At 40.6% G+C, this 18,851-nt stretch overlaps 1 protein-coding gene across 1 annotated transcript; it reads right to left on the bottom strand.

Moving 5' to 3' along the window:
• Positions 1-1,774: 1,774 nt before the first annotated feature.
• mycbpap (mycbp associated protein) lies at positions 1,775-17,954 on the bottom strand. Its single transcript, XM_073469605.1, is given in 19 exon segments — positions 1,775-1,864; positions 2,998-3,171; positions 4,736-4,896; positions 4,975-5,102; positions 5,242-5,366; positions 5,543-5,641; positions 7,227-7,373; positions 7,478-7,665; positions 7,821-8,013; positions 9,365-9,473; positions 10,201-10,319; positions 13,116-13,231; positions 14,710-14,860; positions 15,025-15,140; positions 15,770-15,953; positions 16,418-16,524; positions 17,152-17,272; positions 17,426-17,547; positions 17,915-17,954. Coding segments are annotated over 19 exon segments (2,490 nt in total).
• Between the last annotated feature and the right edge of the window lie 897 nt (positions 17,955-18,851).

Raw genomic sequence — 18,851 nt, 5'->3', positions numbered from 1 at the left:
CAACAACATGCAGCAGCCTACCTTGCCCATCGCTCATCTCCCGCCGTGTCCACAGAGCATCCTCGCCTCTCTGCCACCACCTCTCCAAGTCCCCGATAATGTGTGCCCTCCGCTGGGATCGGGTAAGCAGGGCAACCACAACGATCCCCCACCCTGCACCTAGATCCGGAAAACGTGAGAGAGGAGCCGAGCAGTGCGCGTTAGAGGAACCGCTGAATGGGAATGTCAGCGGCTAAATCCCGGCCTACCCTGGGTGACGCGAGCCGCTCGGGCAGGCAGTCAGCGGTGAAATCCGCATAGGACAAGGATAAGCCACACACAGCACACGGCAGCTCGCTCGCTCCCTCTCTCACTCAGGCAGCAGCAGCAGCAGCAGCAGCAGCAGCCCTCATCCACACACGCACACGGCACCGGCAGTATGGCAGGTCACGCACAGCACCGCAGCGCACCGCACAGCGCACGGCAGTCACAACGGGGAGCGTAAACGGAGAGGCAGGCACGGGGGCGAGTCTTTGCAGAGTCAGCGGTACTGGTCACCCCAGTGGTGGAATGTAACTAAGTACATGTACTCGAGTACAAAGAACAAATTCGAGGCACTTTGCCTTTTCATTTGGTGCAGCTTCATACTTCTACTCCACTACATCTTATTTTGTTTCACAGCTTTACTAGTTACTTTTCACAGAGTAACGCGTAAAAGCGTGTATCTCCAAATTTGGTGAGTTTGAATTCAATTTTGTTTCTGATAAACTGACGGATCGAGTGTTCCTGTAAAGGTACAGAGCTTTCTCCTGCTTCTTAAAGGCGCACTATGTAGTTTTACGAAAGAAATTTAAACCAGAAGAGAAGGCTCTCCACTGACTGATTTTTTATGCCCAAACAAACTAAACAAACAAACTGACCTTAAGGGACAACACAGTTTCATACTGTTTTACTTTGTTTATATGTGGCGGACCCTGCCACCTTTCTAGCTTCAAACAGTGTTCTGGGGACCTTATTTTCCTCTGAGAACAGCTTGTTTATTCAGTCATGGAAAAGTAATTTTTTCTGAGTTTGTATTATCACCTCATTAATATTGACAATATTAAAATTCTGAGTTTGAATTTCCTCTCCAAAACTACATTGTACCCCTTCAAGCTAAATAAACTCCTCTTTCAATTAGATGGAAAATACAGTGTCACAACACTAAAAAACTGTTATTCTGACATTGTGAATAGTTGACTTTTTAGAGATACAGTACGTGTTTCTCACTGGACAGCGAAGCTACAAAAATGATTTTTGATAGAATATTATACATTAAACCAGCGGTTTTCAACCTGGGGGTCAGGACCCTCAATGGGGCCAAGAGTTAATCTGAGCTCACCTTTAAAATGAGCTCAACCTTAAACATCTCCAGCAGCAGAATGAAACACACATCCAAAAACATCAGATATAATAGTGAAACAATATTAATGAGCATTTTACTGCACAATGAGTACAGTGTGCTGATAATACTTACATACTTATACTTAAGTATGGTTTAGATATGCAGGACTTTTACTTGTGGTGCAGTATTTCACAGTGTCTTATTAGTACTTTGACTTAAAAGCTGAATAATTGTTCTGCACTGATGATGAGTGTGAAAAAGTGAATAATACTGATCAAATGTTACTCCAGATCCACTGTGCCAGAGGAACAAAGAGTTTTATTGAACAATATTAGGTAAAAACAGAGATTTCTATGTGACACCTTTTATTACATTTAGTGTATATATTGAGTCGGCTCCTGTGCCTGCCTCCTAATAGTGTGTGTCCTGTTCATCTCCCTCATTAGGCTCATCCAGCAGGTCACACATGTTGTCCACCAGGTCCTCCATCAGAGCATAAACCTGCCAGATAGATAAAAAAATATATACATATATAGATTAATGTATTCAAAGGATGTAGGACTGTGGGAGAATCTAAAAGACTACTCGAGGGACTCAGGAGAGACAGATAAAAATAAAAGAAAGGTAAAAATTAAAGTAACAATGGCTGAGACGTTCTGACTATTTATCACTAGTATAATATTACTAGTTTAATCACAAGTATAGATCAAGCTGTAAAGAAACTGGATCCTACAGTACCCATAATGCAGGAGGATAGTGTCTAAATGGCCACTTCTTTTAAACCTCAACCTCCTCCTGTAATGCAAGTCACAAACCTAACCTGAGATAATCTTGATGACATCTAAACAACAACACACTTTGGAAAACTCCTCCAGACATTTACATCCGCCAAGGAGGTTATGTTTTCACCCCTGTCTGCGTTGGTTTGTGAGCAGGATTTCACAAAAACTACTGAACGGATGTCCACAAAACTTGGATGGACGATGGATCACAGTCGAGAATGGACCCCATTAACGTTTGGTGCGGATCCGGGTAAAGGGACATATCCAGGACATTTTTCTCACCTACTTTGTAAAGTGCAATATGTAAGAATTTTAGTGTTCAAAAATTATTTATTTTTCATTTATTATTTATTTTGCCAGCGGTCCGAAGCTCCTGTGCTAGTGGTGTAAACGCTCCCAAGGTAGTCCGGCTAGCTGCACGGCTAACTGAGCTAACAAGCTGATGGTAGTTGCAGTCATGGATGTATTAACAGCATACGGTTAGTAGCAATAAGCAGTTGCTCTGGTTATATGCTGCCCCTATTTGTTGGGAGTATGATTTCAACAGGTGGCTAATTATTACATATTGCACCTTTAACATTGCGAGATAGGGCGTTTTTCCGATATTGTTGTTAATTTCTCAGCGAATAATGGATGGATCTTCGTCAAAAAAAATCAGGCGTATTTAGGTGGAAGCACAAACAGGGTCGGTTGGGCCTTGGTGGAAATATGAGCGCTACTGAGGGCCATTCTAGTTTACGACTGTTGTCACAGGTTGAGTGGTACGCCTCATGATGGAAATTGGTGTCCTGAAAAATCTGAAAAAAAAAACAACAAAAAAAACTGCATGAAAAGATAATTAAAAAGACTTGCCTTTTTGTGCAGGAGCCTTGTGTAAATGACCATCGGCTCTACATTGTGGTCATTAGGACTTTGTTGACAGATGCTCTCTGGACGGGTGTCAGTCAGCGAGGCCGCTTCCTGCCCTTGCTTCTTCCTAGTGTGTTTCCCCGCTTCATCCGTTCTTTTGCCCTTCGTTCTGCTGTCCTGTGCACAGGATGGACAGACAGAAGACGGACAGAGTTAGACAGAGCGAATGAGAGAAAGATGTTGGTGTGAACTGGCGATGAATGACAGTGGAGTATCCAGTGGGGAGTTGACACTGTGTTGGTTGATAAGTGGATGCATGCGTCATACGTAATTAAAATGACCTCCCACATACCACAAGGTGTTTATTATGTCCTGTGCTGCTTGACTTAACATATAGCTGTGTGTGTGTGTGTGTGCGCGCGTGCACCACAGATGGCTTGGACTAGTCCGAGTGCTATTAATTCACACCCTGGGCACACAATTGGAGAGCAGGTGCACGTTTTCACGCAGTGCTCAGTTACCATGGTACCCTGTGAGTAATAAGGCTGTACCTTACCATGACTCAACCATCACACAGAGGAGAAAATCACTCAGCAAAATATGGACAAAACTGTGTCTCCAGCCTATTTCTAAATTTAATATCAAATACTTTTTTTGCCTTTGATGGCTGACAATAGAATCACTAGAAGAGAGATCTAACACGTCCAAGAAGACCAAAAAGGTTGTTTTTTCCACCAGGACACAGCATCTTGTGTTTATTTGAACGTCACAGTCAGCCTCCTCATTAATGTTCTCAATCTTTGTGCTGACTATGAAAAGTTGCTGAAATTCAGATTTGTGAATAGGACGATGCAAAGTGGCTGTCTATAATGAGGATGGGTGCAGGAAAACAATCATCCGCATTCAAATGAACGGCTGCTATAAGTGACATTTTTTACTCATTATCTCACCCGCCCAGTCACACTGCAAAAACATGACTGGCCACACTAGCATACTATAATGATTACTCTGGGGGACAAAACACGGATACACACACACACACACCAGTGAACACACACTTGCTCCCAGGAATTTCTGGCAAAAAATGTGAAATCAGAGACTGTTGTGTCCACAGAGAATGAGGAGGAGAGGTGGACTCTCTGTGCTCACACACTGTCAAAGTGGATGGACAGTGTTTCCCAGATGTCAAACCTTTAATATGAAGATGCCGACCACATTATCATCACCATCATGTTGCTGCTGTTTACATACACCCTGACACAGATTCAAAAAATGCACTTCATGGTGATGTTCATATTTGTATATACATAACTGTATATATGTTCTGTAATTTATGTAGTACAAAGGAGTTTACAAACTTTCATTTCATTATGCAACCCTGTGTTGTATAAATGACCTTGTACCTTGTATCCTGAATGTGCATGAATTAGTCTAGCACACTAAAAATATTTGTTTCACAGCTACATTTTGTGGCAAAGGTGCCCCTCCATGACATCGTTTTAGAAAACTATCCTATATGACATAACACTGTAGGTGTATGCATTAATGAGAACCAGGCAGTGGGCGACTTGATTGCAGTGGTGATTCATGAAGGCCAGCTGAAGTGATGTGTTGTGTTTTACAATACATGATATTTCATTCATGCTCATAATATAAATACTTTAGAATCTGCTGCCACTAAGTGGCAAAATATTGGTCCCATCTCTGTATTGTATTGAGTGAGCTACAGGAACACATTTACTTTCCCTTCACCTCCAGTGATTTTTTCACTTGTCGCCGACTTTGACTATCCTTTGTTAACATCTTTAAATCTTGACCTCACCCCATTCCTCTCCTCTTTAGCAGCTGCTCCCCCCTTTTTCTCACTCTGCTCATCGTCATCGTCTTTGTTGTCAGCCAGATCTGCGATGTAATAACACAGTAGTGAGCAGCATAAATCCGAAAATCTTCCAATGTCTAAAGAGAAAGTCTAAATCTCACCAGCATCATAGATTTGGGATTCCTCCTCCTTATCGATCCATGTGTCTTTTTCTGGAAGGCCCAGCAGGTTTCTGAGCCACATGGCCTCAGTAACCATCATGTCCAGCAGTTTCCTCCACAGCTGCTGCCTGCAGGGGGCACCACACACCACCATAACCTGTAGGTTTACTACACTGGGTTTGCAATTGAGGAGCGTGGGTGTGTGTATAAAGGAGCCAAGATGCTACAACAGAGATGCTACATGACTCATGTGTGTTGATTCCTCACCCCACAGCTGCTGCTGTTAGATGATGTATCGGTTCAGTAGGTTCACAAAGCTGCAGAAGCAGAGAGTTGAGCTGGGCCAGGCTCTTTTCCTGAGCTGACTCTGGCTCGGGCAGAGACAGCACAACCTTACGTAGGGGAACAGTTGAATGGACAAATATGTTATGTCTCTGATGCCTCATCATGATATAAAAATGTACAGATGGGTACACAGTGCATTCAACGACTATAACCTGCTAAATGGATAAATCTGCAAAATTTACTGCGACACATACTCTATTGAAGCACCACATATCGTCTCTACCTGTCGGAGTGTATTAACAGAGAGGTCCCAGATGTGTCCTGGCTTCACCTCTTGCCACAGCCTCTTCAGGTCCTCCACTGGCTGATCACGGTACTGCAACTAAAAATAATGTATGGAGCAGTAACAAAAGCATGAACATGTGACCACAAGACTACAATGAACAGAACTTACTGTCACTCTTCAGAATGAACTGACACTGTTAGTTATGCTCCTCTAACAACTGTAATGCATGTCATTATTTTTATTCTCCCCACAAGGGAAGAGAAGAAATATGTGTGCCACCTTTTGTGGCTGTTATATGACCAACAGCTAAGAGCTGTAATCATCCTAATATCTGATGATGACAGATGTGACGTTGAAAAGAAAGGTCACCCAATATTCCAATTACAGGTGAGATGGGCTATAATAAGAGATAATATTTTACCTTTGATGTTTGGTTACACTTTCCAGTGTTGTTTCCAATCATTCCCTCCATGTCTACTGCTATCTGCCATATTTACCTACCCCAGGTCAATAGTATTCCCTCCTAAGGTTTAACAGAGGTACTGCCCAATCTCAATCCTTGCATCTTCTCAAGTACTAATAAACTGGTGTTTTTCCTCGTTATCGTAAACATGCGTGTGTTCAACCTAAGGTATAACCAACCTCTTAGCCTGCTCACTCTCAGCATCTACCACCCTATATCTAAAGTATCTGTTGGAGAAAGTATGAGTACTCTACACAGTGCTGAGACAACCTTAATTAAGGTGACAAATGATTTACTTCTTTCTTGCAGATAAAGGTGAAAGCTCCATACTGATCCAGCTTCGGTAGACTTGACTGTGGCCCCCCCAAGTGGTTGCCAGTTTGTTGTAACTGACGTTGCTAACGCTATTTAGCTAACCCTAACGTTGCAAACCGCAGCTAATATTAACGTCAATAACTCTAGCTGATGTCAACATCACTAATGCTAGCTAGCTAACTAATGTTAGGCAGGACAGCATGCTGGGCCCATCCTGTAAAAATCTGCAAAATAATTAAGTTTCTTCTTCTTCTTGTCTAATGTAGCTGAGGAGACTTATTCACTAGCTCTGTATTCACTAGATCAAACTAATCAGCCTACCAATTAAAGCCAAGTTTCTATTGCACTGCCATGGCAACATAAACTCTTTATATTTCCCACCGTACAGTGCAGAGCCAATAGTGGCTAATTTAAGATATTAGTAGTTATGATCTATTATAGGTTAATGAGCTGTCATGAATTATGATGGCAGTACTATAACTGCGGAGAACAAAACGAATGGGGCCCATCATTAAACACAGGTTGCGAAGGGGCAGCCATAATGGGCTGATTGAAGCCCTGCCTACAGTCAGAGAATTGTCAAAGAGGAACAACACATTCGTGGGGCATCTCACACTGAATGAGGTGGTGTGACTATAATTCAGACTGAAGTAAATATGAACAATGAAAGATGTCTGATACATCGGTGATACATGAAACTGGGCCACCCAGAAGTACGATTAGCAACGTGTCTCAAACTACACGTGAAACAAAAATTACACATTGTATGGTATCATGCTCTGTAGACAACACTGGTTATATTTATATTTTATTCAAACTCCAAGGAGGGTTTGCACAAAGTAAAACCACAATGTCACTGATCACTAAAAGAGTGGTTAAATTGCTTCTATCTGTCAGATTTACCTTGGGGTTTTTGCTTAAAAACTCTTGCTCTTCAGTGATGTAGAGTTCTGCAGGAGAGCTGGGTCTCTCTGGGCTGTGGACCCCCTGCAGCATCTCATACATAATCGACCGACACAGTTTCACTGTCACTTTCTTTTCCAGCTTCGTCTGTTCATGACAGACACACACAAGAAACACAGACAAAAACACATATGGGTGTCTGTTTCTGCAAAAACCTTGAACAGCAGATACATAGTTTAATTGTACAGCACCTCTAGGAAAAGTCTCTGGTCTGCAGTTTTGTCCTGGTACAGAGACACTCCCCTTAATGTGACCTGTATGGAGGCTCCTCGCAGCAACACGGGGTGAGTATTGAGCTGCCACTGTTCAGTTTTGATGCCTGGCGTCTCTGATTTAAATATGAACACCATCCGCTGGGTATCACCTGGTAAGATCACATCTTGGATGGGGGGGGGGGAACAAAATGAAAAGCAGAAAGGCAGGTTGAGTACTGGTTGAAAGACACAGGGTGATGGGCTGACACAGGGACAAACACTGTGTGACGTAAGAGTGGTGCCAGCAGGTGTCTGATGTTTGTCTTATGTTTGCTTGTACCAGAGGGGGAGCTGAAGTAGAAGCACTGAGACTTTCTTTGTGACTGCAGGTGAGGAAAGTGGCGTGGCACGAGAAGCTGCTGCCAGCTGTAGTAGATAGCTGTGCTGCCCTCATTGTGGAGCTCCAGGTGGGTTGTGGCAATTTCTCCAGTCAGGGTCTCAAAGATTACTGTGGCACTGATTCCTACTTCTCCCTGATCCATGAGCATAGGAGAAAGAGAGGTGTCACAAATCAAAGCAAGTGTTAAAGGCAGCAAAACAAAGAACATGCGTCTGTAGTATGTTTACCACAACAGCTCACCTAGCATAGCATAATGTCCATTTCTAGCAGAGTCATCTTATAGTCATCACTCTGCGGCTTTCAGTTTCTGGTTTTAGTAGAAATAATGTTTTCATACTCTAATTCTAAAACATAATTATACAAATATTTAATATAAATGGCTGTTTATACTGTTTTACATGTTGTGAGGTGAGAATGATCTTTAAATATGTAGAATCCCCAATTACTAATTATTTTTCATCAGAGCATGACAGCCAGAGTGACGCTTTGCGCAGGAAGTCAGTCAATTAAAGGAACTTGGGATCTCCACTTTACATCTTAACAAAACAACATGTTGGGTGTTTCCTCTTTGACTGTGGCCCACCAATCACTTCCTGATGTTTTAAACACTGAAAGCCTACCTATGATTGGACAGCTGCAGGGACTCTTAATACTTGAATACTGGAGGATGTGTTGAGTTTGATTTATGTTGCCGTACAGGAACACTTCAACTTAAATTCGGTCATTATTCACTCGCCCACATACCAGTGGAAAGTCAGGCAAAGTTTCACAGTCCACAAACATTTCTGGAGCTTCACAGTAAAACAGGGTTGCAGCATTCTCCTAAACAACTAAAGAACAGAGGGATTTGATTTAAAATGTAAAAGAAGACCGGAAGGTTCTGTACAGCTTGTCTTTGGGAGCCCCCAAACCCCAAATTCATTTGAAGAGATGTTTTCTACGCCCTTTTTTAAGCCAAAATCTTCACTCTAGAAGCCAAGCTAGCAAAGCTAAAAGTGTTAGCACACACCTCATGTGAAGTGGGTGCACAAGCTTAAAGGTCGTCAACGGTGTAAATAACATCTTTTCATATCAAGAGCTTCTGGATACTTGGATTGACCTGGATAAGCTGTATGGAGCCATTGTAGTGGGTTTTTTTTATACTATACGTAAAACAAGACTACGAAACTTTACCCAACTTTCCAACGACATGGGGGTGAGTAGATAATGACTGATTTTTTTTTTTTTGGGTGTGCTGTTCCTTTAATATCAAGCACCGAACAGGCAAAGTGCTGAAGGAACTATTGCTGTGGAAATGGACATTATACTGAATTTATCAAGACAACAGGTAAACATGGAGGAAGTGTTGTCTTTGAATGAACTGGGAACATAGGATGATAATAATTTCTCTAATATAAGCCCAGATTTCTCCGAGCTGAGTAATAATATCTGAGAATGTGCCGTACAGACGTCATGGTTTGAACTGTTTAAAGGACGTTCTGTACCTGGTTAGTGGTAGAGTTTCCAGTCCAGGGAGCAAGCAGACCACAGAACCTCAAGGCAGGAAAGGGTAGAGCACATGACCGAACATCATCATACTGTGCCAGTGGATCACTGAGGAAGACAGGGAGATAGTAGGAGATAGTAGTACCAAGTCCACAAGTTAGACAATATGAGTACGTTATTATTGTCAGTGTCACAATTTAGCTGCTGCAATTAACGATTATTTTCGTCATCGATTAATCTGTTGATTATTTTATAAACTAAACGATTAACTGTTTAGTTTATAAACGGGTAAAAAAAAAAAAAAAATGTGAAAAATGCTAATCCCAAATTTCCAGATTCTTTAAATTGCTTCTTTTGTCGAACCAACAGTCCCAAACCCAAACACATACTGACATAAATGACAAGCAGCAAGTCCTCACATATGAGTAGCTGAAACCAAATGTTTGGCAATTTTGCCTGAAATATGACCAAAAAGATTAATCGATTATCAAAAATAGTTGGCAATTAATTGTCTTTCTTTCTTTCTTTCTTTCTTTCTTTCTTTCTTTCTTTCTTTCTTTCTTTCTTTCTTTCTTTTTTCTGTACATATACATACATATATATATATATATATATATACATATACATATATATATATATATATATATATACACACACACAAACACACACATATATACATATATATATACATACACACACACATATATATACACACACACACACACACACACACACACACACACACACACACACACAGGCCCAGTTTTCACTTATTCAGATTATAAAAAGTTGAACTCTTGTTAGAAAGTATGGCAAATACAATTTTTTTCCTCACAGGTTCTCCTTCGTCATCTCCTTGTACTCCTTCTCCTCTTCTTCCTTCTCCAGTGAGGGACTACGACACACTGTTACAAAAGTGCATGGCTTGCCAATCACCGCCAGTGCATCGATAGCCTGTAATCAAAGTGACACAGACAGGTCAGCTGGTTCCTGTAAATGGAAAGCAATAGCCACAGTCATTTTCAGTCCAACTTCAATAGATATGTATGTATGTCCATGTCTCATATCCAGGCAGTACAGCTGGAGAGGAAATAAGGTAATATTCAGCATTTTCTGATTATTGGAAAAAAAGTTAATTTTAATCCAATTGCTGATAAAATAAATACATTATAAAGGTTAAAGTTGCTGCTTTGGCTCTGATGCTGACTGCAATCTGTTAAGTAACTAGTAACTAAAGTTATCAAATAAACGTAGTGGAGTTAAAGTGCAATATTTTCCTCCAAAATACAGTGGAGTGGAAGTATAAAGTAGCAGAAAAATGGAAATACTCAAGTAAAGTACAAGTACCTCAAAATTGTACTTAAGTACAGTACTTGAGTAAATGTACTCAGTTACATTCAATCAGACAAGTGAATGAAGGGTACTGGAGGGAAGATTTCTTTCTTTCTTTGGTTGTTGAATCCCAGAAGGGTAGTGTTTTTCTGTTGCACATTCTGTCTGTTACATACTTTTCTAAATCTAACAAGCAAAGAGCCACCAGGACAAAGTCAAGCTGCTGTTGTAAAACACCTCTATCTTCTTCAAGGTGTGATATGTATATGTAGCATTTTAGTTGAAAACATTCCTAAATTTACTAAAATGATCAACATAATGTGAAGAAATAACAGTTTTGATGTCATGATGAAGTTTGCATGCTAACCAGCCAGTCCTGGCCCATCCTGGTCAGAAGGTAATGTGCTAGCAGCGTAAGTGACAATTTGATTTGAGAATGAATAAGACAGGAGGCCAACTCTTACATATTGCACCTTAAATAATTTTAAATGTCAATGACAGGGTTTTCAGGTCATAAAACCAATGATCTGTTGCTCTTTACAAATTCAAATACGATAGTCTAACAATAGCATAGCCGTCAGTGTTGAAAAAAAAAATGTAATAGAAAAATTTAATCGACTCTTGGATTTGGAGAATCGCGACACTGCTAGTTCCTCCTGTATTTCAAACTTCTCCACAGTTTTAAGTAGCACTCGTGACTTGATTTTCTTTCACAGCTTTCTCTCCTTCCTTCCATTGGGCTTTCTGCCTCTCTTCTTGTCCACCACAAAGCAACAGACAAGTCGGCTGCTGACAGGACAATCTGTCTCTGTCTGTGTGTTAGTCAGAAGGCACTTCAGAACTCAAATCACCTCAGCATCACATGAGCCACCAGCATGACAGAACACATTGCTACCAAGTCCTCTTATGTCACACGTATGTATGTGCGTGTGTGTGTGTGTGTGTGTAAAGAGAGAGAGAAATAGTGGGAGGAAGTCATTTGAATAAACCTTCCCATCATCAGCACCTGTTACTCGGTGTGTTAATAAGATTAATTGGGAACTGGCTGTGCAAAGAAGTGCAGATTTGTCTAAGTGTTTACCCCAGAACCTCCTGCCCCTGCTGATAAAGTCATTGTGATGCAGAGAGAGCAGTAAGGCACGTTCGGTCCCTTTTCTTGGGCTCTGTTAGTCCACAAATCTCAGTAGTACTACTCTATGAGTGGTCATGCTCCAGATTTCATAACTGTACCGTCGCTGTGTTAGCATGTATTTAAACACAGAGTGTATATGCTGCAGTGCTTCATTAATCTCATTATGCATCTGCATGATTTGCAGGTAATCAAATATATCATCACATATTTGCACAACAGTATGTGACCAGCCTTCTGCGTGTGTTTTCGCCCTGGTGCCTGAATGCTTGTGTATATGTGTGGGCGTGCGTGTACATTTGCTTGTCTGCCTTGCCACCGTGATGTAGTTTATTCCGTGTACAGAAAACCAAGAACAGTGTGGCCGATGCTGGGTGTTCACAAGCTGTTCTGAAGAGACTGATCATGAGCAGCTCCAGCAGCTAGAGACACAGTGTCCCGAGGGTGTGAGCAGCTTCAGCGTGATGTGTGGTTGGACAATTGGTCCAATGATTCAGCTGTTTGTGTCGATGTGCAATCTAGATCTGAAATTACGAACATACATTTACAAGTATGTAGTTGGCATTGCGTTATTGACCTTGCCAATTATCAGATCTGATATTAAGCATTTTTCTGATAATCAGAATCTTTTTTTTTATTCGATGGCGGGTAAAAAAAATAATTTATGTAGTGGAGTACAACATATGTCTCAAAATGTAGTGGAGAGGACTATAATTTTGCATATTCTGCTGATAATTTTAGTTGATTTGAAATGTTGAACTTTTACACTGAAATTATTACATACTGCACCTTTTTTTCCTGAAAGCCTCACAAAGATGGCACTCCTCAGAGTGATAAAGTCAAATCTGAAAAGTGATTGACATTTTTTAGTCTTCTTCATTATTTTGGTAATCCAGTGATGCTTGTCTATACATCCACAATTGTACTGCAAGCAGGAACTGCTAATAGCTGATTCAGCACAGTTTTGATGGTGCCAATTTGCCAAAATATTATCAAATACAGCCTAAAGAGGTGGGGTGAAGTTGGCTCTCTTTGATAATTTCCCATGCTTTTTGGAAATGTCATCAAGCTACAACTTTCTATCATAACAACCTGTTTTGTACTGTAGAGTAAATAATACATCACATGTAGTAATTATTACTGATAATGCTGAGCAATCCTGGTGGTTATACTGTACCTCAAAACATACTGTACACAACCCTGTCCTGCAATCTCTCGTTAGTACATGAACTTGAAGTGCTACTGAGCCATACCAGCATTCACTGTTAAAGTATTAATGCTTGTGTTACCTTTTTGATGTCTATGTCCTGAACGACCTCTCCAAGTTCCTGGCACTGGTGCTGCAGGTGCTCACTCTGGTCCAAAGTCTGAGAGCCTAGATGCAGAGTCTCAGCACAAATTACTCCTGCAGGATGAAAAGTTTACCACATTGAGAACACAGTAACTCTCAGTGTCTTTTCTTGTTTGGGTGCAAGCATTCACATCCAGCTCACATTGCATTACCTTCTTTGAATTTTAACAATCTTCTTTGAAGATGTTTTGGGATCGCCCTCGTTGCCTTACTGTGTGAAAGCGGCTGGATTCTGAAGATCACGTTATCATGTGGTCTCGCGAATCCATCTTTACAGGCTTGTGACCAAACCAGAATGGTTATGTGGAAAATATTTAGTCAATGCTATTTTATATCATTTAGATGAGAGGTTCCAATTTAAATGGTTATGTGGACACGAGATAAAGTGATGCAATAAGATGTGCTGAAACGCTCCAAAGCATTAAATCAGAACAGAACATTTGGTTCAAAAGTGGTTCCACCCGCTGTGAAGCATCTAATCTGCCAGAAATATAACAGAAGAAGAAAAATATGTTTGTTTTTTTGCAACTTTATTGAGAAAATGCAATTTATTGATTCATTTGCTCTGCCTGTTAATACAATTTTCAAGATGGAACCACATCATGACCTGGGAACAACATTTGCGTTTCTGGTTCAGTGGATTGTGGCTTCGTTCATTTTTTAACACTTGTTTGAACAACATGTTGTTTCAAGCCTTTTTGACCATCGAGGCGTTCTGCAATCCTTAAATCTTCTAAAAAAAAAGTCACACGACCACTAACCACTTCTGTTTTGCCACCACCAATGTTTCTGTCCCTCCTGAAAGCAATGTTGCCTAATGCTAACCCCACATGTGGCGAACATGCACAGAAAGAATATTTTTATTCCAACCAGAAAGAAAGCATCAGATAAAACATTACATGGTTATAAGGCATTAATATTTTCCTAATGAATGGATTATCACAGGTTTACACCAGGGTTAGGTGTTTGGGTGGTTAGATTAGGCAATTTCTATTCAGACTGAGCTATTATTCGGAATAATAGGGTCCATGTAAAGGCAGCAAAAGTTGTTCAGACCAATCGGCGTCCTATGAGGAACTTCTGGCATCTATGGGCGTGGTCTGGGCGTGATGAGTTGATCAGTGAGAGAAGCAACTGTTCTCTTCTAGAGGTTAGCAGAGAGGTTAGTGCTCTCCTACTGTTGATCTGATTGGTTGAAGTTGAAGACTGATAAGTTGTGATCGACAGATGGTTCATCCAATCACCTGCCAAGTATTTTTTGAAAACAGTTTCCAAGGACGACTTCCCCAGATGATGTAACAAACCATCTGGCACGTCAGGTTACTTGATGCCAAGCGTGGTTATTAAAAATGTGTCATCAGAGGGAGAAGTGGATGTCTCAACTGTCACTTCACAGAGCACTGTTTTTTTTTTTGTTTTTTTTTTGGGACACCACTAGCTTTCAGGTGAACACACAATCAAAAGGAACAGAGTCAAGAACAAGGCTGAAGAAAAAAGATGGGACAAGGTGTACTGTAGGCGTCTGTGTGTACCTGATTCCTGGTGTGTGCTGCTCGGCTGTGCTACGTGTGTGACAGGTTCACATCTGCCCCTCTCTGTCTGAGTCAGAGCGGCTGTGATGGCTCCCATTTCATCTTCAGAACGCTTGGGGAGATTCCCAAACTCACTGCCCACACGGTAACCCTAAGACATCGAAGAAAAGGCACGACTGACTGAAGACGCTTCAGAGAAAATGAGAACAGAGCTTTGGAGCTTTTAGTTATTGAAGAACTATAACAAATATGAGATACGAGTCCGACAGATGACTAAAGACAAAGTGGACCAGAGAAAGCAAATGTGTGTCATGCATATCCAGAGCGGATGAGTGGCATTACTTGGGTTAGAAATTCCCTCTGCTCCTGAGTTTCTCTGAAATGGTCGGCTTGGTTCATCAGTAAGTTTTCGACTGGCCTGTGGAGTACGTCTTCAACGATGACAACGAAAAGAGCAGCAGATAGAACAGAGACAGCGATAAGACCTTAATGCAAAGTAAATCAAATATATATCTTTTTAAATTAGCAAATAGCTTGCTCTTTAAAGCAACATTATGCAACTTTTATACCTTCAACTTCAAAATCATTTTCATGATGCAGTGTCTTCAAAATACAAGTTTTCAACACATAACATTGTTATGACGTTATGAGTTTTGTTTGCAGTCAGCACCTACATTACATCTGACAGATTGTTACAGACCTGGGATTTGTATTTACGACAGTGGTGTTGCACTCAGAAACTGTGGGGAGCGCAAAATCACACAAAATGCCAATTTCTACATAATGTTGCTTTAATTTGCCTGAAATAAGAAACCTCTTTTTGAGATTATGCATGTATGAGGTTTGTTAATAAACACCTGATTCAGGTACAAGTGTGTTTTCTATTATATAATGCTCGTTGTTGTTTTGGTCAGTTGCTAATGTTAATAAAAATTCAGGTAAGAGAGTTTATTGTGGCGTCTCTCATATTTCCTGCTGTTGTATACAGGTTAAGGCTGTAATAACGATGCTATTTTGATCCCTCTCTGGTGCAGGTCGCTGTGCTCTCTAATCATCTCACCAGATAAGAAACCCTGCTGACGTCTGCGCTGTGCCATATGTGTGTCCCAACGCTGCAGGGCATTACCCTGGGTGTTTCCGTGGCCAGAGGGGAGCCCACGCTCATCCTCCACAGCCTCAGAGGGAGGCCATCCTGGGGTCTCTGATGGTGGATCTCTCTTGGACTTTGGTATTCGCGTTAACAACTGGACAGTGGAGGGAGGATGTAAGGAACCAGAGGTGATTAATTAATTAATTAATCTTCAAGTGCAGTTGTTAGTAGAGCTGCAACGATTCATTGATTAGTTGTTTGAAAGAAAATAAATCTGTAACTATTTAGTTTTAATGAATTTTCAAGCAATAATGTCTAATATTTAGTAGTTCCAGCTTGTTAAACGTGAGGATTTGCTGCTTTTCTCTGTCATTTATGACAGACCAGGCTTTGAGTTTTGGGCTGTTGGTTGGACAGAAGAACACATTTTGGTTAGGGACATTTAAGAGATTAACCAATTCATTGTTGAAAACAATCAGCAGATTAATCAATAATGCTATTTGTTAGTTTACAGAGCCTGAACTGCTATTGTTTGATATTTTTTTTAAATACTGTATTTACAAAATGAATTGTCTTTTTAAATGTACACCCATTACAGTGTATGTGTTCTGAAAGCACCTCTGTCATCCCTTTGGCCTCCAGATAACTTCTGAAATCCTCTAAACTACCCAGGATGCAATGTGGAAGAATCATGCCTTTCTCATCAAACCGAAGCCATTCTGATCCTGAAAAGAGAAGAGCATGGAAAACAAAAAGAAAAAAAAAATACAAGAAGCAGAAATACAAGCAATTTTAGCCTTAAAGGAACAGTTCACCCCAAAATGAAACTTCAATCATTATCTACTCACCCCCATGCTGATGCAAAGTCAGGCATTTTCTTGACCACAAAACATTTCTGGAGTTTCACAACAAAATGTATTCTAAATCTGCACTGTGGCTGCTAAGCCAAAAGCATTAGTGTGCACCTGGTCTGAAGTGGGTGCACTATCTTGACCGCATGTAGAGGATGTAAGCAACGTTTTATTTAAATCAATTTGGGATGTCAGGATTTCCTTAGCGAGTATTACGCTGGATGAGATGTATGGAGCCATTTTATGTTTTTTTTTAAGTTGTCTTTTTTGTTTTATAAAGTTCCTATCTACTTCAGTTGTTTAGGAGAATGTTGCAAACACTGTTTTGCTGTGAAGCTCCAGAAATGTTTTGTGGACTACAAAACTTCACCCGACTTTCCAACAGCATGTTGGTGAGTAGATAATGACTGAATTAAAAAATTTTAGTTGAATTAATTTTTTTAAGAATGCATGATATGACTGCGATGTTATTATCCATGAGGACAAAGGAAAACAACTAACCTGCGCAGTCCGGAGGTTGAGAGTCAGGGTCCAGGTTCAGTGGATGAGTTGGTTGTGTCTTATGTGCACGAGCCATGAGCACTGGTTTTTGACGGCCCTTGGGTGGCCTTGGTATGTGAAGCTGCAGTGATAATCACATACTCAGTTACATATACTACCGCTTTAAAAGGAAGTACCTTGATCTCACACACACATGATTTATATTGCATTTGGGGAGCAAAATAATCTTCCAATAAATAATGGTAATTAGTGCATATGGATGGGGTAGGTTTACTTTCTTAAGGTCGGGGGGGTGAACAGCCAGAGCCTGGGTATCCTCGCCTTTAAGAGTGGAATTCTTGGACTGGTCATCACCCAGAATGTACACCTCCTCTGATGGTTCTGGTTTCTTGTGTTCTGGAGGAAAGAAAATGAAACAGAGTGTGTGTTTGACTAATAGGTTATAACAAACTGGGTGCTAAAATACTGAAAAGTATAGTCTCTCTCTCTCTCTGTATCTCTAAAAACAGATTATAATGATTCATGTTGTTATTAGTGATGTCCTGATTTTAACCTTTAAAAACTGAAAAGAGGTACTTCTTCATTGTGCAGAAGCACATCAGTGCTCACACACACACACACACACACACACAAACACGCACGCACGCACACACACACACACACACACACACACACACACACACACACACACACACACTGAGCCAAAGAGAAAACCCTGGAACGCTGACATGGTTATGCAATTCTGTTAATTTCTTTGTCCAACCGTGCCTGATTATCGTTTCCATGGCCACAGCAACAACCATCATGAGTCCTTGGCTTTTTGTAAGTGTTTCACTTTGTTTCCTGCATGTTTTCAATCACAGACTCGGTTCAGTTTGTCAGATGAGTGCTTTGCTTCACTGAAGGCAAGAGATGCCCTTGTCCTTTGAGGAAAGAAATTGCTGCAGCACTTTTATACAGCAAACAATCTATGGCCATGATACTGACCTATTTTCTGACTTAAACTTTGTTTATTCCTTCCTCTGGTTTAAGGCATCCACAGACGCATGGAGGCGTTGCTTCCTGCTCTGACTATATGAAAGGCATCTTTGTAGGCGAGCTGTATTTACTGTTACACTGCTCTCAAATACTGTTTTGAAGTACATTTAATGCAAGGCTACTTCTACTTCACTTATTGTACTTTTCACTCCACTTACACAACATTTATTAAATAAGTTGACGAAGGTTCTCAGTCATCCAGGTGTCTCTCTGTCTGCTCTGGATCTTTTAGAGGTTTTGACAAAGGTCCAGCTTATTTTATTAAATAACTTTACCAGTTCCTCAGCATATTCTGATTACAAAACAGAATATAATCAATACATACTTTGATGTATTATTGCAGGTTAGGATCAGATAATACTGTATTGAACCCTGGGGGGAATTCTCAAACTAGCCTAGTATCTAATGAATAACATGTTCAAGTAGTTAGTAGTAGTTAAAAGTATATATAGCTTTATATATTAATCTCACATGCATGACAAATAGCCTACATTTACTTGGATATAAGTATATGTAGGCTTATTTTGATGATAATGCCGTCGTGCTTTTACTTGAGCACATTATTGCCACAGGGATATCAGTTGAAAGAGGGAGAGCAGGTCAGTTAGTGTCAGCAGTGAGGCTAACACTTAATGTAACGTTAGCCTCCAAACAGAAAGACA

Source organism: Pagrus major, chromosome 1 (assembly GCF_040436345.1).
Source record: "Pagrus major chromosome 1, Pma_NU_1.0".
NCBI lineage: Eukaryota > Metazoa > Chordata > Actinopteri > Spariformes > Sparidae > Pagrus > Pagrus major.
This window is presented reverse-complemented; position numbering and strand designations above follow the sequence as displayed.